The sequence below is a fragment of the Bos grunniens genome, chromosome 14, assembly GCF_055505025.1.
Source record: "Bos grunniens cultivar Pamir isolate PY7600 chromosome 14, Bosgru_T2T1.0, whole genome shotgun sequence".
NCBI lineage: Eukaryota > Metazoa > Chordata > Mammalia > Artiodactyla > Bovidae > Bos > Bos grunniens.
The window spans coordinates 57,705,083-57,726,337 of NC_141178.1; the positions used below are offsets into that span (position 1 = coordinate 57,705,083).

Genomic DNA, 21,255 nt, shown 5'->3' on the forward strand with positions numbered 1-21,255 from the left:
CGAGACTCAGTGCTCCCAATGCAGGAGTATGATCCCTGGTCAGGGAACTAGATCCCGCATGCTGCAACTAAAGATCCCGCATGCTACATGAAGACCCAGCATAGTTAACTAACCAACTAAAAGACTTCGATCCTGGCATAGGGATAGACCTACGTATAGGCTCATGCTCAGTCATGTCCGACTCTTTTCAACCCCATGGGCTGTAACCCACCAGGCTCCTCTGTCCATGGGATTGCCTAGGCAAGAATACTGGAGTGGGTAGCTGTTCCCTTCTCCAAGGGAGCTTCCCAACCCAGGGATAGAACCCTTGTCTTTTGTGCTCCTCCATTGGCAGGTGGATTCTTTACCATTAGCTCCACCGAGGAAGCCCAGGGATAGACCTACTGATGAAGGAAAAAAAGGAGTTCAGAAATAAACACTTAACTGTATGGTCAATTGGATTTCAAAAAGGAAGCCAAGAGATTCACTTCCCCAAATGGTGGAGGACAACTGAATATCAACATACAAAAGAGTGAAGTTGGATCCCCAGTTCAGTTGCTCAGTCGTGCCCAACTCTTTGCGACCCCATGGACTGCAGCATGCCACACTTCCTCAACCTCATAGTAAGTGTTAAGTAAGTGTTAGTCGCTCAGTCGTGCCCAACTCTTTGTGACCCCATGGACTGCAGCCCACCAGGTTCCTCTGTCCATGAGATTTTCCCCAACCTCATACCATATTGAAAAAATAACACAGAATGGATCAAATACTGTCTTGCTGTATCTTACTGGTTCGCTCAACTCAGGGTAGGCAAGGCATGAGCTAGAAAGTGGATAAAAAGAAGCTGAAAGATGATGGGAGGAGCCGTATGAACTTCAGACTTGTTTATTCTCTAATGGCTGGTACGGCGGCCACAGCAGCAGACATGCTGTGTATTCTCATGGTTGATCCAGTGGATACAGCCATAACGCAGCCTCAAGGGCTTTTCAGGTGGAGCTTATATATGCTGACAGAACAAAAGTGGCCCACGGCCAAGTGGGTACATTGTGACCAGCATGTGCAGTGCTCTCAGTGATCTCAGCTGTTACACAATCATATATTTACAAACTGCGGGGTGAGAGGCTGCAGCACGAGAGAGAGTGACCACTGCCAACTTGGCTGATTTGCTCTTTCCCTACAAGTGCCTATGTATAAGAGCTAAAACCGTATAACTCTTAGGAGAAAACAGAGCCTTAAGTCTTCATGACCTTGGATTTGGCAATGCTTCTTAGATATGACACCCAAAGTGACCAATAAAAAGACAGGTACAACTCCCCTGGTGGTCCAGTCGCTAAGATTCCGCACTCCCAGTGCAGGTGTCTGGGTTCAAACCCTGGTCAGGAAACTAGATCCCACATGCTGCACCTAAGACCCAGAAGAGCCAAATAAATATTTTTTTAAAAGATAGGTAAATGGGACTTCAACAAAATTAAACACCTTTGTTCATCCAAAGATATTATCAAGAAAGTGAAAAGACAACCAGCAGAATGGGAGGAAATATTTGAAAATCATGTCTGATAAGGGTATGGCATCCAGAATATGAAAAGAACTCTCAAAAGTGAACAAGAAAAAGATGAATACTGAGTTAAAAAAATGAGCAAACGGTTTGAGTAAACATGTTCCAAAGATTTACAAAGGGCCAATAATCACATAAAAACATTTTTACTCATTAGGGAAATGCAAATCGAACCCAGAATGAGGTATTATTTCACACCAACCAGGAGGGCTGTACTTAAAAACATGGAGACAAAAGTAACAGTTGACAAGGACACAAAGAAATCGGAACCCTCTTACCTTGCTGGTGGGAATGTACAGTGGTGCAGCCACTTCGGAAAATAGTTTGTCGGAAAAAGTTAAAAACACACTATTACCGAACCAGGTTTGTTTGCCCGGCTCGCAGCAAGCCAAATGCTGAGACACTGAGGTTTGCCCTCAGAGAAAGCACTTACTCACAAGACAGCCATGCAGGAAACCTCAGTCCCACCTGCCCAGAGGGGAGGGGCTTGGGCTAATTATGGAATAAGCCTTGGGGTCGGGGGTCTGGAGCGTGGGGAAAGGTGACTGAGGATAAGAAAAAGGTGAAGTCATCCTGGTTGTGCAGGTACAACTGAGCTGCTTGCTTCTCTGTGGGATGCTCTGATGTTTTGGGCCATCTCAGGTCACAAAGTCATGATCAGACATTTGAGCCTGTGCAGTTGGAGGGTCTGTGGTCCCAACCAGGGTTTTACAGGCTTCAGCTCAAATTGGATACATGTTCCTGAAAAACAACTCCCACAAGCCTCTTGTTTAGGCTACCGTGAACCTTCGGTTCAGTTCAGTTGCTCAGTCGTGTCTGACTCTTTATGACCCCATGGACTGCAGCACACCAAGCCTCCCTGTCTATCACCAACTCCTGGAGTTTACTCAAACTCATGTTTATTGACTCGGTGATGCCATCCAACCATCTCATCCTCTGTTGTCCCCTTCTCCTCCCATCTTCAATCTTTCCCAGCATCAGGGTCTTTTCCAAGGAGTCAGTTCTTCACATCAGGTGGCCAAAGTATTGGAGTTTCAGCTTTAGAATCAGTCCTTCCAATGAATATTCAGGACTAATTTCTTTTAGGATGGACTGGTTGGATCTCCTTGCAGTCCAAGGGACTCTCAAGAGTCTTCTCCAACACTACAGTTCAAAAGCATCAATTCTTTGGCGCTCAGCTTTGTTTATAGTCCAACTCTCACATCCATACATGACCACTGGAAAAACCATAGCTTTGACTAGACGGACCTTTGTTTGCAAAGTAATGTCTCTACTTTTTAATACGCTGTCTAGGTTGGTCATAACTTTTCTCCCAAGGAGCAAGCGTCTTTTAATTTCATGGCTGCAGTCACCATATCCAGTGATTTTGGAGCCCCCCCCAAATAAAGTCTGCCACTGTTTCCATTGTTTCCCCATCTATTTGCCATGACGTGATGGGACCGGATGCCATGATCTTCGTTATTTGAATGTTGAGTTTTAAGCCAACTTTTTCACTCTCCTCTTTTACTTTCATCAAGAGGCTCTTTAGTTCCTTCTCGCTTTCTGCCATAAGGGTGGTGTCATCTGTATATCTGAGGTTATTGATATTTCTCCCAGCAATCTTGATTCCAGCTTGTGCTTCATCCAGCCCAGAATTTCTCATGATGTACTTTGCATATAAGTTAAATAAGCAGGGTAACAATATTCAGCCTTGGTATACTCCTTTCCCAATTTGGAACCAGTCTGTTGTTCCATGTCCAGTTCTAACTGTTACTTCTTGACCTGCATACAGATTTCTCAGGAGGCAGGTCAGGTGGTCTGGTATTCCCATCTCTTGAAGAATTTTCCACAGTTGGTTGTGATCTACACAGTCAAAGGCTTTGGCATAATCAATAAAGCAGATGTTTTTCTGGAATTCTCTTGCCTTTTCAATGATCCAACAAATGTTGGCAATTTGATCTCTGGTTCATCTGCCTTTTCTAAATCCAGCTTGAACATCTGGAAATTCACGGTTCATGTACTGTTGAAGACAGGCTTGAAGAATTTTGAGCATTACTTTGCTAGCGTGTGAGATAAGTGCAATTGTGAGATAGTTTGAACATTCTTTGGCATTGCCTTTCTTTGGGATTGGAATGAAAAGTGACCTTTTCCAGTCCTGTGGCCACTGCTGAATTTTCAGTTTGCTGGCATATTGAGGGCAGCACTTTCACAGCATCTTTAAGGGCTTGAAATAGCTCAACTGGAATTCCATTACCTCCACTAGCTTTGTTAGTAGTGATGCTTCCTAAGGCCCACTTGACTTCACATTCCAGGATGTCTGGCTCTAGGTGAGTGATCACACCATTGTGATTGTCTGGGTCATGGAGATAGTTCTGTGTATTCTTGCCACCTCTTCTTAATATCTTCTGCTTCTGTTAGGTCCATCCCATTTCTGTCCTTTATTGAGCCCATCTTTGCATGAAATGTTCCCTTGGTATCTCTAATTTTCTTGAAGAAATCTGTAGTCTTTCCCATTCTATTGTTTTCTCCATTTCTTTGCACTGATCACTGAGGGAGGCTTTCTTATCTCTTCTTGCTATTCTTTGGAACTCTGCATTCAAATGGGTATATCTTTCTTTCTCTTTTGCCTTTCATTTCTCTTCTTTTCACAGCTATTTGTAAGGCCTCCTAAGACAACCATTTTGCCTTTTTGCACTTCTTCTTGGGGATGGTCTTGATCCCTGCCTCCTGTACAATGTCATGAACCTCTGTCCATAGTTCTTCAGGCACTCTATCAGATCTAATCCCTTGAATCTATTTCTCACTTCCATTGTATAATTGTAAGGGTTTTGATTTAGGTCATACCTGAGTGTTCTAGTTTTTTTCCCTACTTTCTTCAATTTAAGTTGAATTTGGCAATAAGGAATTGGCAATCTGAGCCACAGTCAGCTCCTGGTCTTGGTTTTGCTGACTGTATAGAGCTTGTCCATCTTTGGCTGCAAAGAGTGTAATCAATTTTATTTCAGTATTGACCATCTGGTGATGTCCATGTGTAGTCTTCTCTTGTGTTGTTGGAAGAGGGTGTTTGTTATGACCAGTGTGTTCTCTTGGCAACCTTGAACCTTGAACCATGAACCACGAACCTTGGTAGACAAATCAAGCTTGATCAGTGAAGGCAGGTGTCAGGACAATTAAATCAAACTTGATGTGAAGTTTACTATTTCTTTAGCAAGTTACAGTTTAACTGATCTAACTGATGAGTACCCTCACGTTCAATAGAGTCACCATATGATCCAGCGAATCCACTCTTAGCTCCATGTTGTTGTTTAGTCGCTAAGTCATCTCTGACTCTTTGTGACCCCAAGTGCTGCTAGGCTTTCCTGTTCTTCACCATCTCCCAGAGTTTGCTCAAACTCACATCCACTGAGTCGGTGATACCATCCAACCATGTCATCCTCTGTCATCCCCTGCTCCTCCTGCCCTCCATCTTCCCCAGGGTCTTTTCCAGTGAGTCAGCTCTTCCCATCAGGTGGCCAAAGAATTGGAGCCTCAGCTTCAGCATCAGTCCTTCCAATGAATATTCAGGGTTGATTTCCCTTAGGATTGACTAATCTCCTTGCAGCCCAAGGGACTCTCAAGAATCTTCTCCAACACCACAGTTTGAAAGCATCAATTCTTCGGTGCTCAGCCTCATATAGGACCTTTAAAACCTATGTTCACACAAAAAGTTGGATATGAATGTTTGTAGCAGCACAGTTCATAACAAGTAGGAAAAGCCTCCGCCCTCCTTACCTTCCTCCCTTTCTCTCTCTCTCTGTCTCATCCCCCTGCCTGCTTTCTCCTTTCTCTCTCTACCCAAGTTCCCTTACTCTCTGGGGAGGTTGGTTGGGCCCAGCAGGTCCAAGGGACCATGGTTCTCACTTCTTATCTCTGTCCAGTTGAGCTTCATGGATAAGCTTCAGAGGCTCAGCTTAAGGTGAAACTGAAAAGCAAAGCCAACCACTTCTCTAATTCTAGCCCTTGGGCCTGTCTTTCCCTTGGGCAACAGGAGTTCCCCTGTGACATGGCCTGGCAGGGGCTGCGCTGGGACTGGAGCCAGGACATTACAGCATGAAGCCACCCATAAATGAGGCAACTGTGTCTGATTCCATGTGCTAGTGCCGATTATAGGAGCAAGCATGCGAGGATCTTGGCACAACATGTTGATGCATTGTCTGACCTTTTCTGATCATACACACGATGCTTTCTTTATCAGAAACCAAATAGTGGGTTTGTTCTCCTGTCAATTGCCTGTGTCCCCTTGAGCCTGCCTGTCTTACCTATCTCTGTATCTCCATCACCTAAAAAGTGCTTTACATCTGTGGTGGATTCATTTCGATATTTGGCAAAACTAATACAATATTGTAAAGTTTAAAAATAAAATAAAATAAATTAATTAATTAAATAATTTTCTATTAAAGAAAAAAAAATAAAAAAAAATAAATAAAGATTCCTGGAATGAAAAAAAATAAAATAAAATTAAATTAAATTAAAAAAAATAAATAAAATAAAATTCTTTACATTGATTACATGTTCAAGAAATAATGTTTTATATTTATCAATTTAAATAAAATAAATAGCAAAATTAAAAAAAAAAGAAAGTGCTTTACAGCAAGTGGGTGCTAAGTTAACATGAATGAATGAAATGTTTGTTAAATCATCTATCTAGCTTTCCCTCATTCCCTAACAGGGCCTTCTATACACTTGGTGCTCAGAACATGTTTGATGAATCAACTTTACATTTGAATGTGCAGGTGGAGTGCTTATTCTTCCTTAATCTGGAGTCAGGCACCCATAGGTTCTGAGCTATAAACGAGGAATGTGTGTGCTCAGTCACTCAGTTGTGTCTGACTCTTTGTGACCCTATGAACTGTAGCCCACCAGGCTCCTCTACCCATGGAATTTTCCAGGCTTCTTACCAGTATTCTTTACTGGAGTGAGTTGTCATTTCCTACTCCACGGGATCTTCCCGACCCAGAATCAAACCCTAGTCTCTTGCACCCCCTACAGTGGCAGGTGAATTCTTTACCACTAGCACCACCTGGGAAGCCCGTAAAAGAGGAAGGCTTAAATTCAATTCAGAAAATCTGAGGTTGCATCCTGGATTTGCCACTTCCCTGGTGGCTCATATTGTAAAGAATCTGCCTGCAATGCAGGAGACCCAGGTTCTATCCCTGGGTTGGGAAGATTTCCTGGAGGTGGAAATGGGTACTCACTCTAGTATTCTTGCCTGAAGAATTCCATGGACAGAGAAGCCTGTCAGGCTACAGTCCATGGGGTCACAAAGAGTTTGACATGACTGAGCATGCAAGCTCACACACATACACACACGTTCCACCACTGAATTAGTTTTGGTTGTGAATTCAGGAAAACAACTGGTTTGACTCAATTGTTTAACCATATTGACAGCTTATTTTATTTTGAACAATCACACATATGTAAAGTATGTTTACAGCGTTTCTCAATAGAAGGAACCAGTTATGCCATCAGGTTACATAAGCAGATAGCTTGAGCAGTTCTCTCTACTTTCTCTTCCTCTAGTTTGAGTTCCCAAGTTTTGTATGTCCCTGTTCATGGGATGGGGTGTTGGACTCGGGCTCTGTGTTCTCTGAGGCTCAGAACAAGCTCTTCCTCTGAACATCAGCGTGGACCCTTCACTACCCTATAAATACAGAGGAAATTGATAGACTACAGAGGGATTAAAGTGTTTATATAAGCTCGGTTCATGCCAGGCCTTCTGGCAGCTCAAACATCCTCCTTTCTGCATCAGAGCACTTACTTTTTGTCTTGTTGCTGTGGAAACCCCATAGGTCAGAGCCCATGCCAGACACACATGCTCAGCATGTGTGTATGTGTTTGTAATAAAAATTCACAGTTTGAAACATAGTAGAGAATAAAAAAGCAAGTAAATGACTTTCCAATTCAGCTGGCATTTGCCTATTTCCTGATACTCTGATCACTGCACTAGCCACACTGAGATGCCATGGCATCCAAGCCTGAAACGGTGTGCTTGACTCCTCAGGAGACCTTGCAGGTATTTACCTGCAACCCATGAAGAGTTGTGATGACATAAGGAGCATCTCAGTCCCCACTCGGCAGATTAGAGGCAGCATGTTAGGGGTGTGATGGGTCCTTGTGCGGACAGGACGGTAGAGAGAAGTGACATCCTAGAAGGAAGATGTAAACCACAAAGAAAAGTATGAACATGGACATCTGTGTCTCTGCTTTTCCTCAGCCCACTGAAGAAAAGGGGGTGTGTGTGTCCTGGGCTTTTTTGTCTAGAAGAGGGACAGTGAGAGAAGAATTAGGAAGAATAGATGAGGCTAAAGGGAATCCAGGTTATATCTGAAAGGAGTTTCGTGGTGTGCTGAGAGGGGATGGGGAAGACAAGGCTTAAGAACATTTTCTTGGAGTTGTGAATGTACTTCTCCTTTAGCATTTTGAAAACATTCTAATTTTGACAAAATTAAAAATGCACCGGAAACTTCAGATAATTTCTAGAGGCCCCAAGTACCATTTTTTCCACATTTGTCATTTGTTTGCTTGAGAGGTTAAATTGGTTAACCCAAGGGTTAAACTGGTTGGCTCTTAGGTTGGTGTTTACTCTGATTGTGACATTCTGTTGTGACAGCCCAGTTAATGTAAAGGTTTCACCTTTGATGAGTCATATAGAAAACAGACACAGGAATTCAAAAAGGCACACCAGTCTAAATGTATTTAATGGGTGCAATGCCCTAGAAATATCTAAATGGACTGAAAAGTCTATGTACTGCCACAGAATGGTGGATATTCATAACTATGATCACAAATCCCCCATGAGAAAATATTTGTAGTTTCTGTTTAAGGAGGCAAAAAAGCATGAAATGAATCTATGGATTCTGTAGCCAAGAACTGGAGACCAAGTACCCACCAGTAGAGAATCAGTTAACTAAATAATAGTACATTTAGTCAATGGAAGACTATACACACAGAAAAAAATGAAGAGATCTTACAGATACAAATGTAATACATACAGATGTGTGTTGTCACGGGAAACATTCACGATATTCATTTTTTTGTGCTATATAAAGTCTTTAATGGAATCCCACCTTTGCATGTGTGTCTATGTGTGACTCACCAACTATCTCCTCCTTGTCGAGTCCAGCGGTCCTTTCTCTGTCCTCTTCCTTGACCTTAGAGTAGCGTGTGATGCACTCATCTTTCTTCAAGGGCATCTTCCTCTTCCTGTGACACTGTATTCTCTCAGTTTTATTCCTGCTGTTTCTTCCCCATCTCCTCTTTGTCGCTCTCTGACTGATCTCAAGAAATGGGCTGCTCTGGGGTCTGGTGTTGGATTCTATTCTTTTCTTGGGCTTAATTGTCTCCCTGGACTTCCTGTGGCTCAGATGATAAAGAATCTGCCTGCAATGCAGGGGACCTGGGTTTGATCCCTGGGTCAGGAAGATCCCCTGGAGGAGGGAATGGCAGCCCACTCCAGTATTGTTACCTGGAAAATTCCACGGACGGGGGAACCTGGCAGGCTACAGTCCATGGGGTTGCAAAGAGTCTGACATGACTGAGCGACTCACAACTTTCAATTTCACATTGTCTCCCAAGGTGATATGATATAGTTTCTGGGCTCTAAACATCATTCAAACACTGATGACTTGTGATTCCTATTTCCACCTTTGACTCTTCTCCCTTGTTTCAAACTCAAGTTCAATTGTTAACCTGACAACACAGCAGTCTGTGTAGCTGAAGACACTGTTTTGATCTGCTGCCCTCCAAAATCTCTTTCCCTTCTCTCAAGTGTCCTGTATGTGACTGAGCTCTTGCCTGTCTTTTGTCTTACATCTTAACCAAGCTTCCCCTCATTCACTCTGCTCCAATGTATCCTACATCCTTTCTGGTTCTTAGATAGACCAACCTCATCCTTAACTCAGGACTTCTGCATTTGCTCTTTCTTCTTGAATTTCTCGTCCTTCTAGTTTTGTCTTGGCTAATCCCTTGATCTCAGAGGAGCAAGTCACCACGCCTACAGTGGCTCTCATGCCCTGATAGCTCTCTGCACTTTGCCTTATTTTATGACTTATATTTTATTATCTGTCTCTCGACAAAAATAGTGCCTTCATTAAAGCAGGGAATCAGGTCTTATTAATACCTGTAGTCAGAATACCTTTAAAGAGTTCTTGGTACAGAATAGACGTTCAATCACTACATAAGTGTGCAAAGAAATAAAGTTTGGGAGGATATACACACCAAACAGCTAACAGTTCTGAGTGGGGAGATATGGCAGAGGTAGATTATGAGTTGACTTTCCCTTTCTACTAAGATATGTTTCAGTTAGTCTTGAATTATTTGAAATTAAGCTATACTCCTTTAACAATCAGAAAAATTAATAAACTTATTTTCAATTAGAAAAAAGTGGTTGATAAAGTTTTGATGCTTTAAGATAAACTGTGTTGTGGGGAACTTGCCTGGCGGTCTAGTGGTTAAGACTTCACCTTCCAGTACAGGGGGTGTGGGTTCAATCCCTGATCAGGGAGATAAGATCCTACATGCCAAAAAGCTAGAACATAAAACAGAAGGAATATTGTCATAAATTTAATAAAGACTTAAAACACTAGACTGTGTTTAGCTGGAGGATAAATTTTTGTGGGAAACTTTCTCTCTTGAGGGTGATAGGTAAGTAACATGTTACTATATATAGTAAAATCTCTCTGCTTTTGTAAAAGCACTGAAACGTGAAGCAGCAGAAACATTTCACTCAGTTCTCTTTCCTTTGAACTTTACAGCTCTCTCTCTTGTAAATCATTTAAATTGATTTCTTTTTAAAGGTAACAAGATCAAATCATTAGCTTAATGATAACTTGTACTTACTTTTCTTTGCCTTATTATATTTTACATCTCTATTTGATATGTTCATCTTGAACAGGTTTATTTGTTCTTTTCATAAGAGTCCTAAATTTGTAATACTGGCTGTCATTCCCAGGTCTGAATGTTAAGTCAACATATGTTTGAGTGACCTTCAACTTACCAAGTATGGCAGGCCTCTGATTGTTTTGGAACCTCTTCTGATACTTGTGGACTTAGTTCAAGGCCAGTTATTTTATTTTATTTTTTTACCTAATAGGGATGGTTAATTGTTTGCTTTGATCACTCAAGTGAAGCATCTTACCATGTATAAAAAGTCTAGCTGGAGTCTGTTGTTACATCCTTACCTTTCTCATCACAGACGCTTCTCCTCAGAGGTTTCACATTAGATTTGCAAAATGATGAGCCTCTCTTTGATTTGGGGGATTGTTATAGCAGTGTGTTGTTGTTTATACCTACTTGGAATGAGAAGAAGGTAAGTTTTATCTTTAAATTGCATTTTTGTTCATTCATTTAAAGTGATTTAACTTTCATTGTTATACCATAGAGTTGGTTTTCTGTACTTACAAATGCTGGCATTTTCTTACTTAATATTTTTAAATTAAAAAAAATTTTAAGTATCTTTTTTATTATATCTCACAAGAGATATAATGGCAATGTTTCCTTTTTAGCATTGAAATATATTAGTCTTAATGTAAAAATGGACAAACTTGTTAAACATCACTGACAGAAACTTTGTAAGATCTGTGTGTGTGCATATGTCTGTGTGTCCACGTGTGCATATAAAGTGTGGGGTAGTAAGGACAGATGTGGTCAGTGGGATCCACAGTTCTATCTCGTAGATTAAATAGATGCTCTGACTAAATAAATGTTCTCTTTTTAGCTAGTTCTTGTGCACTGTATACACTCAGGCTGAGCTGGACAAGAGCATAGAGCCTGCAGTGATCATCCTGTTATTCTTTTTTTTTTTAAGCTTTATTTTATGTATTCATTCAGTTTTAGCTTCACTTGGACTTTGTTGCTGCAAGGGCTTTCCCTAGTTGTGGTGAGCGGGGGCTACTCTTTGCTGTAGTGCTCAGGCTTCTCACTGCAGTGCTTCCTCTTGTCGTGGAGCACGGGCTCTAGGTGCTCAAACTGCGCGGGCTTCAGGAGTTGGGATGTGTGGACTCGGTGGTTGTGACTCGCTGGCGCCAGACCACAGGCTCAGTAGTTGTGGCACATGGACTTAGTTGCTCCTCGGTAGGTCAGATCTTCCCAGACCAGGGATCAAACCCATGTCCCCTTAACATCAGGGTTAAGAATCTATTATTATTACTAATGATAATCAATCATGGTGAATTGGGAAACTGCTAAACACATGAGACATCACTTATTTGTGTGCATCATTTACAGTTGGTTGAAGAAATACAATAAAGTCAGATATATCCACCATAATTATTTAACTTCTGATTGGTTCAAAGAGCATTTGAGGGAGGGCATATAAATATTCTCAACTATGTCAGTCTCCAAAACAGAATTATCCACTGCATATCTTCAGCTATGTAGGTTGCTATGGGTTGTCCACCTTTTAACAGGTTTTTTTTTTTTTTTCCTTTTCAGTATTTTAATTCAGGCTTAGTAATTTCTATTTTTAATTAAACTGCTTACCTGCAAACTACAAAAATAAAAATCATTATTTTATGCTATATTATTCTACAAAGAGGGAGAGTGGTTTCTGTTGGAAAATAAATGTTTATTTTATTAAATGAAAACATTTAAAATAGCATGAACATTAAATTATAATGCTAGATTATAAGAAAGGGCATTAAATTATAATCAATAACCATGTCAATACCTATCTTATTCAATTTCATTCTATAATGTGCTAATTTCTCAGATTCCCCTCTTCAACTATCATTACAGAATAATGTTTAAACTATGAAGATTTTTAAAACTTCAGTTCTGCAATCCTTTCTGTCATTCAGTATGCTATACCTTTAGAGAAGACAATAAAATAAAACATTTTGAGATACTCAGGCCAACAATGCCTAGAAACAAATATAAACACTACAATGTAATTTCATTTCTACACTGAGAGCAAAAATCTTATTGGCCTTGGTTGATCCTTTTATCCTCATGATTGGGAAGAATGAGCAGCATATATTAGACATTCAGTAAGGGCTTCTCGGGTGGCGCAGGGGTAAAGGATCCCCCTGCCAATGCAGGAGATGCAAGAAATGCGGGTTTGATTCCCTGGGTCAGGAAGATCCCCTGGAGATGGAAACGGCAACCCACTCTAGTATTCTTGCCTGGGAAACTTCATGGACAGAGGAGCCTGGCGGACTACAGTCCATGGAGTTGCAAAACAGTTGGACATGATTGAGCATACTGTACACAAACACACGTGTGCACACATACACATATGTGTTTGCTGAATGGATGCATGGATGGATGGATTTATCTATCATTTTTACCAACATATCATGTTACTAAGTTAAGATGACTCATTATTTTAGTAAAGGAGCAGGGCCCCACCAACCAAAAAAAATCAATAAACTATAGAGTTTGAAATTTGACATCAGTGGTAGTAAACTTAAAATACACAAAGAACTATGTACAGTTTTCCATATTTACCATCTTGTTTCTTACAGGCAGATGGGCGAACCCCCTCTGGAGAATGGGCTGATTCCGTATCTGGGTTGTGCTCTGCAATTTGGTGCCAATCCTCTCGAGTTCCTCAGAGCGAATCAAAGGAAACATGGTCATGTTTTCACCTGCAGACTGATGGGAAACTATGTCCACTTCATCACAAATCCCTTGTCGTATCATAAAGTACTGTGCCATGGAAAATACTTTGATTGGAAAAAATTTCACTTTACTGCTTCTGCAAAGGTAACCAGATTTGCATTTACATAACATTAGACTTGTTTATTTTCTACCTTGTCTATGTCAATCTATTTAACCATTCTGATGTACTTCAATTGAAAGACAGAGATGTTGAAGAGAGCTACCCTTACATGAAGATTCTTAGAAACACAATAAACCAAATTGGACATAATCTCTTGGTACTAACCATTTAAAAAGTTGAAATAGGTAGAGACTTGTCATTTTCTAACCAGTTTACGAGGGTGAAATAAAAACTAAATGTTTTACTGGAGTAGACGGTACTGTATAAGACAGATTAAAAACTCACTCATGTCAATAATTTTTACACACCACCCAAAGTGCACGTGGGAACTTAACGTTCAATAGTTGTTTTACCACACTCATGCCACACAATTGTTTAATTTTGTTAAGGAATTGTCCATATATTTTGGCATCACTTTAAAAGGCTCTTCTACAGAGAAAAATGAATCAATATTAACTGAGTTTCTGCAAAGAAATATTAGACCTGGTCTCTGCTCCTAAGTAACTTAAAATCTGGTTAAGATATATCTACAAAGAATATGAAAGAGAACCAATGATAAAAAAAAAATTCTTCAAACTTCCCTGGTGGTCCAGTGGCTAAGACTCTGCACTCCCAATGCAGAGGCCTGGGTTCGATCCCTAGTCAGGGAACTAGATCACAGATACCTCAACTAAGAGTTCCCAAGTACCCTAATTAAGACCCAGTGCAGCCAAATAAATAAATAAACATTTTAAAGAAATACTCTTGATTAACGCCAAATTAACATGCAAATAAATGTAGAAGCATAGAAAAATAAGAAAGAGAAGAGCAGAGTGGTACAAGGAAGGAAGTTTCACTGATAATCTGGGACTTAAAGTTGGCCTTGAAGGATGTGATTTGGCCATTTATTTGAAGAGTTATTTCAAATATAACTGCTATGAAATTGCAGGTGGGAAGGCTGGTTCCCCCTCCTCCCCTTTTTTAACAAGTGGAGAATCATGAAGAATCACGCTGTTTACTATTCCTGCTGCTAAGTCACTTCAGTTGTGTGACGCTATGGACCACAGCCCGCCAGGCTCCTCCGTCCAGGGGATTCTCCAGACAAGAGTACTGGAGTGGGTTGCCATGCCCTCCTCATTTACTAGTCCCGGGTCAGGCTTAATTTCTTTTTCTCCCCACATTTTATTGCCCATCAGGCATTTGGACACAGAAGCATTGACCCGAGCGATGGAAACACCACTGATACCATAAGCAAAACTATCATCAAGACCCTGCAGGGTGACGCCTTGAGCTCCCTCACGGAAGCCATGATGGGAAACCTCCAGCTTGTCCTGAGACCCCAGGGGCCACCACAGCCCCCCACACCCACCTGGGTGACCGAGGGGATGTACTCCTTCTGCTACCGGGTCATGTTTGAAGCTGGCTACTTGACGCTCTTTGGCCGCGATCTCGCAGGGCAAGATGCGCAAAAGGCGCTCATTCTAAACAGCCTGGACAACTTCAAGCAATTTGACAAAATCTTTCCCGCCCTGGTGGCTGGCTTCCCCATCCACGTGTTCAAGACAGGACACTACGCCCGGGAGAAGCTGACGGAGGGCTTGAGACTCCAGAAGTTCAGAGAAAGAGACCACATCTCAGAGCTGGTCAGATTTTTGAATGACACATTCGCCACTTTGGACGACACAGAGAGAGCCAAGTCACTCCTCGCAGTCCTCTGGGCATCGCAAGCAAACACCATTCCAGCCACTTTCTGGAGCTTGTTTCAGATGATTAGGTAATTAGCAGATTATCCATTAATTTCTTTATTTTAGTTGAAAGCAGAAATTCAACCATTGTAACTCAAAGAAAAACTCATGGTACCTTCTCATGCTGTCAATCATGAATGTGGCATTTACCCTCGTAAATGTTCAACATTTACATCGGCTCATCTGATCCTCTAAAAAGAGCTGTGACCAGTAAATGCATCTTATAGAAGCAGAGACTGATCATCCTGGGGAAAGGAACGTACTGGTACAGGGTCAATGAGGCTGTCTGCACCCAGAGCCCTTCTCCTTAAGGCCAGGTTGTTCTTCATGACGCCTCTTTAAGTGCATGAATTTGGTCTTTATAATCATAAAAATATTCTTATATGATTGCTGATGAACTGTCAGCAAAAAGGACAGTGCGTGCATGCTTGCTAAGTCACTTCAGCCTGCCTACATTAGCTGTTTTTTCACTCAGTTAGTGGTTGCTGTAATACTATTTGACCAACTCTAATACCTATGAATCAATCATAATATACTGTTATTGATGGAATTTAGCTAGATTTTGCCTTTTAAGTTCAGCTCAGTTCAGTTGCTCAGTCGTGTCCAACTCTGCAACCCCATGAATCGCAGCACGCCAGGCCTCCCTGTCCATCACCAACTCCCGGAGTTCACTCAGACTCACGTCCATCGAGTCAGTGATGCCATCCAGCCATCTCATCCTCTGTCATCCCCTTCTCCTCTTGCCCCCAATCCCTCCCAGCATCAGAGTCTTTTCCAATGAATCAACTCTTCGCATGAGGTGGCCAAAGTACTGGAGTTTCAGCTTTAGCATCATTCCTTCTAAAGAAATCCCAGGGCTGATCTCCTTCAGAATGGACTGGTTAGATCTCCTTACAGTCCAAGGGACTCTCAAGAGCCTTCTCCAACACCACAGTTCAAAAGCATCAATTCTTCGGCGCTCAGCTTTCTTCACAGTCCAACTCTCACATCCATACATGACCACTGGAAAAACCATAGCCTTGCCTTTTAAACACTGTATATAAAAAAAAAAAACTTGGATGCAACATAAACTTTGCATAACGTGATTTCTTTCCCAAAGGTTAGTCTTTTGGGAATTTGACATTCAAACGTTTTATTGAATTATTCCAGTTAAACTGGATGTTGCACAGACACAAAATTACTCTTCAATTGGATTGGGAATGCCAAAGTTCTGTTGAGGGCTTCTAATTTTATGTCTTTAAAATATATATATTTTTTAATTTCAGATAAAAAACTCATCTGTCTCAAAGATTAAATGTCTTCTAAAATGTTTACTTCGGAAAGCTCTGTCTGGAGTAAATTCACATATTAACAGCAAGGTTACAACAGCAGTTTTATATCCTATAAGCAATAGTAGTGATTTCCTGACAGTCATGCAGAAACATCAATCAGATGTTTCTGAGACTGTGATCCTGGTCCATGGACACCTCACCACGTGCTGAGGATCCAGTGAGTGTCAGTGTCCTAAAATGAAGTCGCATTCATTTCACAGGTCCAAGTGTCAGAGGAATAAATTATCATACAAGTGGAAAAGCTGCTTTATGTGGAATCATAGGGATTTTAAAAGTGAATTTAAATTTCCTTTGGCAGTTTAGCTAGTACTTTAGAATCGTTATCTTGGAGGCAACTTTCTCTCTCACTTGCCATGTAATGACTACTTTGACCACTTAATCCTCACTAGAATCACTTATTTAAAAGTCTAGCCAAAGTTTTACTTTTATGTAGCGAGACCCTTTCATCAGTTCTTGCTGATATCCAAGGACTTAAAAAACTATAGGGATTTCTTTGGTGGTTCAGGGCTAAGACTCCATACTCCCAGTGCAGGGGCCCAGATTCGATCCCTGGTCAGGGACTAAGAGTTCACAAGCCGCAACTAAGAGTTCACACGCTCCAACTAAGGCCTGGAGTAACTAGAAAAATACTTTAAAAGCACAACTATAAAACAGAGTAAAAAATAAATGGGAATGTCCCTGTATCACCTTCTCTGTATCTTGACCTGTATCTGATTAAAAGAAGGGGGAAATGCCTATTTGCAGACTTTTTGGTAGAGAAAAAACTTATGCTCTGTACATCTTTTCTTTTCTCTTAACTTTTCATAGAAACCCGGAGGCAATGAAAGCGGCCACTGAAGAAGTAAATAAAACACTAGAGAATGCTGGTCAAAAAGTTAGCTTTGAAGACAGTCCTATTCATTTGAATCAGACACAGCTGGACAACATGCCCGTGCTAGGTGTGCTTGTGTGTGTGTTCCGTGTTATTTTCTGTGTCCTCCTACCCGCGATCGTCAGCTCACATCACACACTTACTTGTTGCAGGCGTTATGTCCCATCTGACCCTCCAGCAACCCTATGCCTGGAGACTAGTACTGTTTCTATATAACAAGTGAGCAGACGGGCATTTACAGGTTACGTCACAGCCTGGGATGGGATGGAGGAACCAGTGACAGCCTGACATGGAGCTCTTGACCCTATACTCTCAAGCTCTTCTCTGCACTTCCTCCCTTGTTACTGCTTTTACCACTCTTCTTATAGTTAGTACATTATTCGTGTGCATGAAATCAAAGGGGATCAAGCTCTTCTCTGCACTTCCTCCCTTGTTACTGCTTTTACCACTCTTCTTATAGTTAGTACATTATTCGTGTGCATGAAATCAAAGGGGAAAATGTATCACCATGAAACCACAATTAGCTGCATGGGTTGGGAAATGGGGTGGAAGGTTATTTCATTGAAAAATGTTTGATTCTCTGGATTTTATAGAAATACAGAAGTACTATGTTTTTAAGTAAGAAAAAAGTTTTCTCTTGCTTTTGTTACGTTTCTTTAGAGGAAAGAAACCAGTGTATGCTTTCGGGGCAGTGTGTCTTAGCGGAAGGGACAGGGAGGCAAGAAGCACGGGCCCCATGGGAGGACTCTGACTTGCTGTGGAGACCTCGGACATGTCATTTCACTTTGGGGACCTTATTTTCTCATTTGTGAAATCAAGTGCTAACGTGCTATGATTTTATGCACAATTGTGTGATGAGCACTTAAAGCACGACAATTAAAAGGACAGAAACTGGAAGGTCTCATCATATATTTCAGTTATTCTCAGCATGTTCTTTGTGTCCCTTTATGTCCCTACGAGAATGCAGGGTGTACTCACATAACCCCAGGCAGTGTAATGATAAGTACAGGTTCTTATAAACACCGAATCCCAGGGATGGAAGAGCCTGGTAAGCTGCTGTCTATGGGGTCACACAGTTGGACACGGCTGAAGTGACTTAGCAGCAGAAACAGCAACATAGACACCAAAGTGAAGCTGCATCTTGAACAAATATTTCCATAAAAAAGTGTTAGTATATTAAATATCAAAAGTGATAAACTTTGAATAATTCACATAAAAGTTATTTACTGATTTTTTGTAATTATTAGATGTCTAGTATCATGTAGAAATAAGATTGTTTTTCTCTAAAATTATGAAAGTCTAGTTCTCATTGATGATCAAGATTATATCAAGAGATTATAACTCAGATTATTGGATTAAAAATACATTAGGCACAACTAAACCATTGATCACAGCACATAAAAAAGTTTGAGAAATTTGGATCTGGCCAGCTTCCCCTAGTCTGTTTAGGTTTGTGTTACTGGCTGCTAGGGGTATATCAGACTCTAGATTACATGGCCTTATAAATACTTTGTTCTTTCTTCTTCTTTTTCTCTCCTCCTTTATTCCTCTTAAAATCTTTAGACAGTATCATCAAGGAGTCTCTGAGACTTTCCAGTGCTTCCCTCAACATCCGTACTGCTAAAGAGGACTTCACTTTGCACCTCCAGGACGGTTCCTATAATATCCGCAAAGATGACATCATAGCTCTTTATCCACAGTTAATGCATTTAGATCCAGAAATCTACCCAGACCCGTTGGTAAGTGACTGTTCATCAAAGTTCAGTGTCCGGGTGATGTGTATGTACTCAGACTGAAATAAAGAGGAAATTTACCACTGCAGAATTCATTTGATCATTGAAACCACAGGGATTGTCTCTTTTATTAATGTCAAATATTCATATTATATTTTGGAGAATTTGGATGATGGCTGAAATTTTAATTTTTATTCTTGGTATTTGCCATCATATCTCTACTAGAGGCTTCCCTGGTGGCTCAGCAGTAAAGAATCCACCTGCCAATGCAGGAGACACAGGTTCAGTCCCTGGGTCAGGAGGATCCCCTGGAGGAGGAAATGGCAAACCACTCCAGTATTCATGCCTGGGAAATCCCATGGACAGAGGAGCCTTTTGGGCTACTACCCATGGTGTTCCAGAAGAGTGAGACATGACTTAGTGACTAAATATCAACAAAAACAATCTCTAATAGATTATATCTGCAGTTGCAATAATAAAGCTGCCTCCTTCCTTCCTTAAAAAGTGCCTCTTCCCAAGTCTAGGAAATTAGAGGCTAATATACTGACTCCTCTAATTTCTGATCTAAATCCTTCTTTCTCGTTCTGCCTAAGGGAGGGAGGAACTAGTCACCCAGGTAGGATGGTAGGTATAAAGCTCTCCCATTCCCCTCAATTCTCTTTAAATTCCTATTTCTTATTACTTTCTGATTCAAGGTAGGGTATGTGCTATGTTACTCATATATTGGATTAAAAAAGAAAATAACCCTTTGGAACTTCCAGGTTTAGAAAAAGATTCTTTTTAAACTAGCTTATGCATTTGTTTCCTTTGTATCTTTATTGCAGACTTTTAAATATGATCGCTATCTTGATGAAAATGGGAAGACAAAGACCACCTTCTACAGTAATGGACTCAAGTTAAAATATTACTACATGCCCTTTGGGTCAGGAGTCACTATATGTCCTGGAAGATTATTCGCTGTCCAGGAAATCAAGCAGTTTTTGATCCTGATGCTTTCCTATTTCGAACTGGAGCTTGTGGAGAGCTGTGTCAAATGTCCACCTTTGGACCAATCCCGGGCAGGCTTGGGCATTTTACCACCATTATATGATACTGAGTTTAGATATAAATTCAAGCATTCGTGAACATATGCTTGGAGGCCCCCTGGTGCTGTTACAAGGCTTCGGGCACCATCACTCACCGGTGCCCTGTGGGCAGACGTGTTTAGTGGCAGTACGACGGTGCAGCAGGTTCCCTTCTGCCCAGCAGTGCTTGCTTGTGAATCTTAACGTTTTGGTGATGGTTTCCAGATGCTGTTTCAGACTCTGCAAGTGAAAAAAAAAAGAAACTAGTTTCTAGAAGCACAATAATTTGTTTTCATTTGAATAAGTCTGTGAGTGTTCACATTGCCAGGAACTGAACTTTATTATTTTCAGAGGAAAAAGTCTTTTTTTTTTGCTTGTTTTTTCCCAGAGTATTTGGCAAAAGTCCTTCTTTTTTTGTTTTCCTAAGGAAACTGTTTTATTTTTATATAAACCTCCCACGGTTATACAAAAGGTACACATTCACGTTTTAGTGAAAATGCATGACTTTCTGATCAGATATGGGGCTCTTTGGGCATAGATGTATATTACAGAGGATATTTTAAAGGATTATATCATGCCTTTTAATAAAAATTTTTTTCAGCTTTCCTTATGTCTAGTATTTATAGCTTTTAAAATGACTGTCTTCATGTCTTGAGAACATTAAAGATGGTTTTACTATATTCTCTTTATATTTAATTTATTGTTGCTGGAAACTCTAATATCTGAGTCAGGTTTCAATCATTTTACCTACACTTTTATTAGATTTCATATTAATTGGAAGATTTTTTTTCCAGAAAAGGCAGGTTTTTTTCTGATGTTATTAACATGCATCCATGAAAACAATGTAGCTCTCATGTGATGTATTTTAAAATTAAAATTGGATGATAATGACCATCTGAATGTTTTGGATATGAAACTGCAAAGAATTCATTAAATTGGCATTGTGTTTTATTTGAAAACTTTTTATCTTTAAACAAGTTGTAATCAAAGGAAATATAGTTTAGGCTATAGGACAGTGTTCAGCTACTGTGTACAACAGTGCTTTAGTGAAATATTTTAAGTACTGGAGTTATGAACTGTAATACTTTACTGATATTTCTCTATGTATATATTGTAAATTATATTTAACTTTTTCCTTGCACTACAAATACTAAGATATATTGTAATATTTGCTAATGTTGAAATGATTCACTTTTCAGAAATAAAAGTGTGAATTTTTGTTTTAAATTTTTAAGTATTCCAAATGTTTAAAGCGATCACCTAC

The 21,255-nt window shown here is 40.5% G+C and overlaps 1 protein-coding gene and 1 non-coding gene across 2 annotated transcripts; both read left to right on the top strand.

The window, feature by feature from the left end:
* Positions 1–10,665: 10,665 nt before the first annotated feature.
* CYP7A1 (cytochrome P450 family 7 subfamily A member 1) lies at positions 10,666–20,759 on the top strand. The gene is made up of 6 exons (XM_086336904.1): positions 10,666–10,856; positions 13,012–13,252; positions 14,444–15,021; positions 17,131–17,261; positions 18,758–18,933; positions 19,752–20,759. The coding sequence occupies exons 1-6, from the start codon at positions 10,780–10,782 to the stop codon at positions 20,049–20,051; spliced, it is 1,503 nt and encodes a 500-aa protein (XP_086193030.1). The 5' UTR covers positions 10,666–10,779; the 3' UTR covers positions 20,052–20,759.
* TRNAG-CCC (transfer RNA glycine (anticodon CCC)) lies at positions 13,847–13,918 on the top strand. Its single transcript has one exon. It is a non-coding gene; the product is annotated as a tRNA-Gly (tRNA).
* Positions 20,760–21,255: the final 496 nt, after the last annotated feature.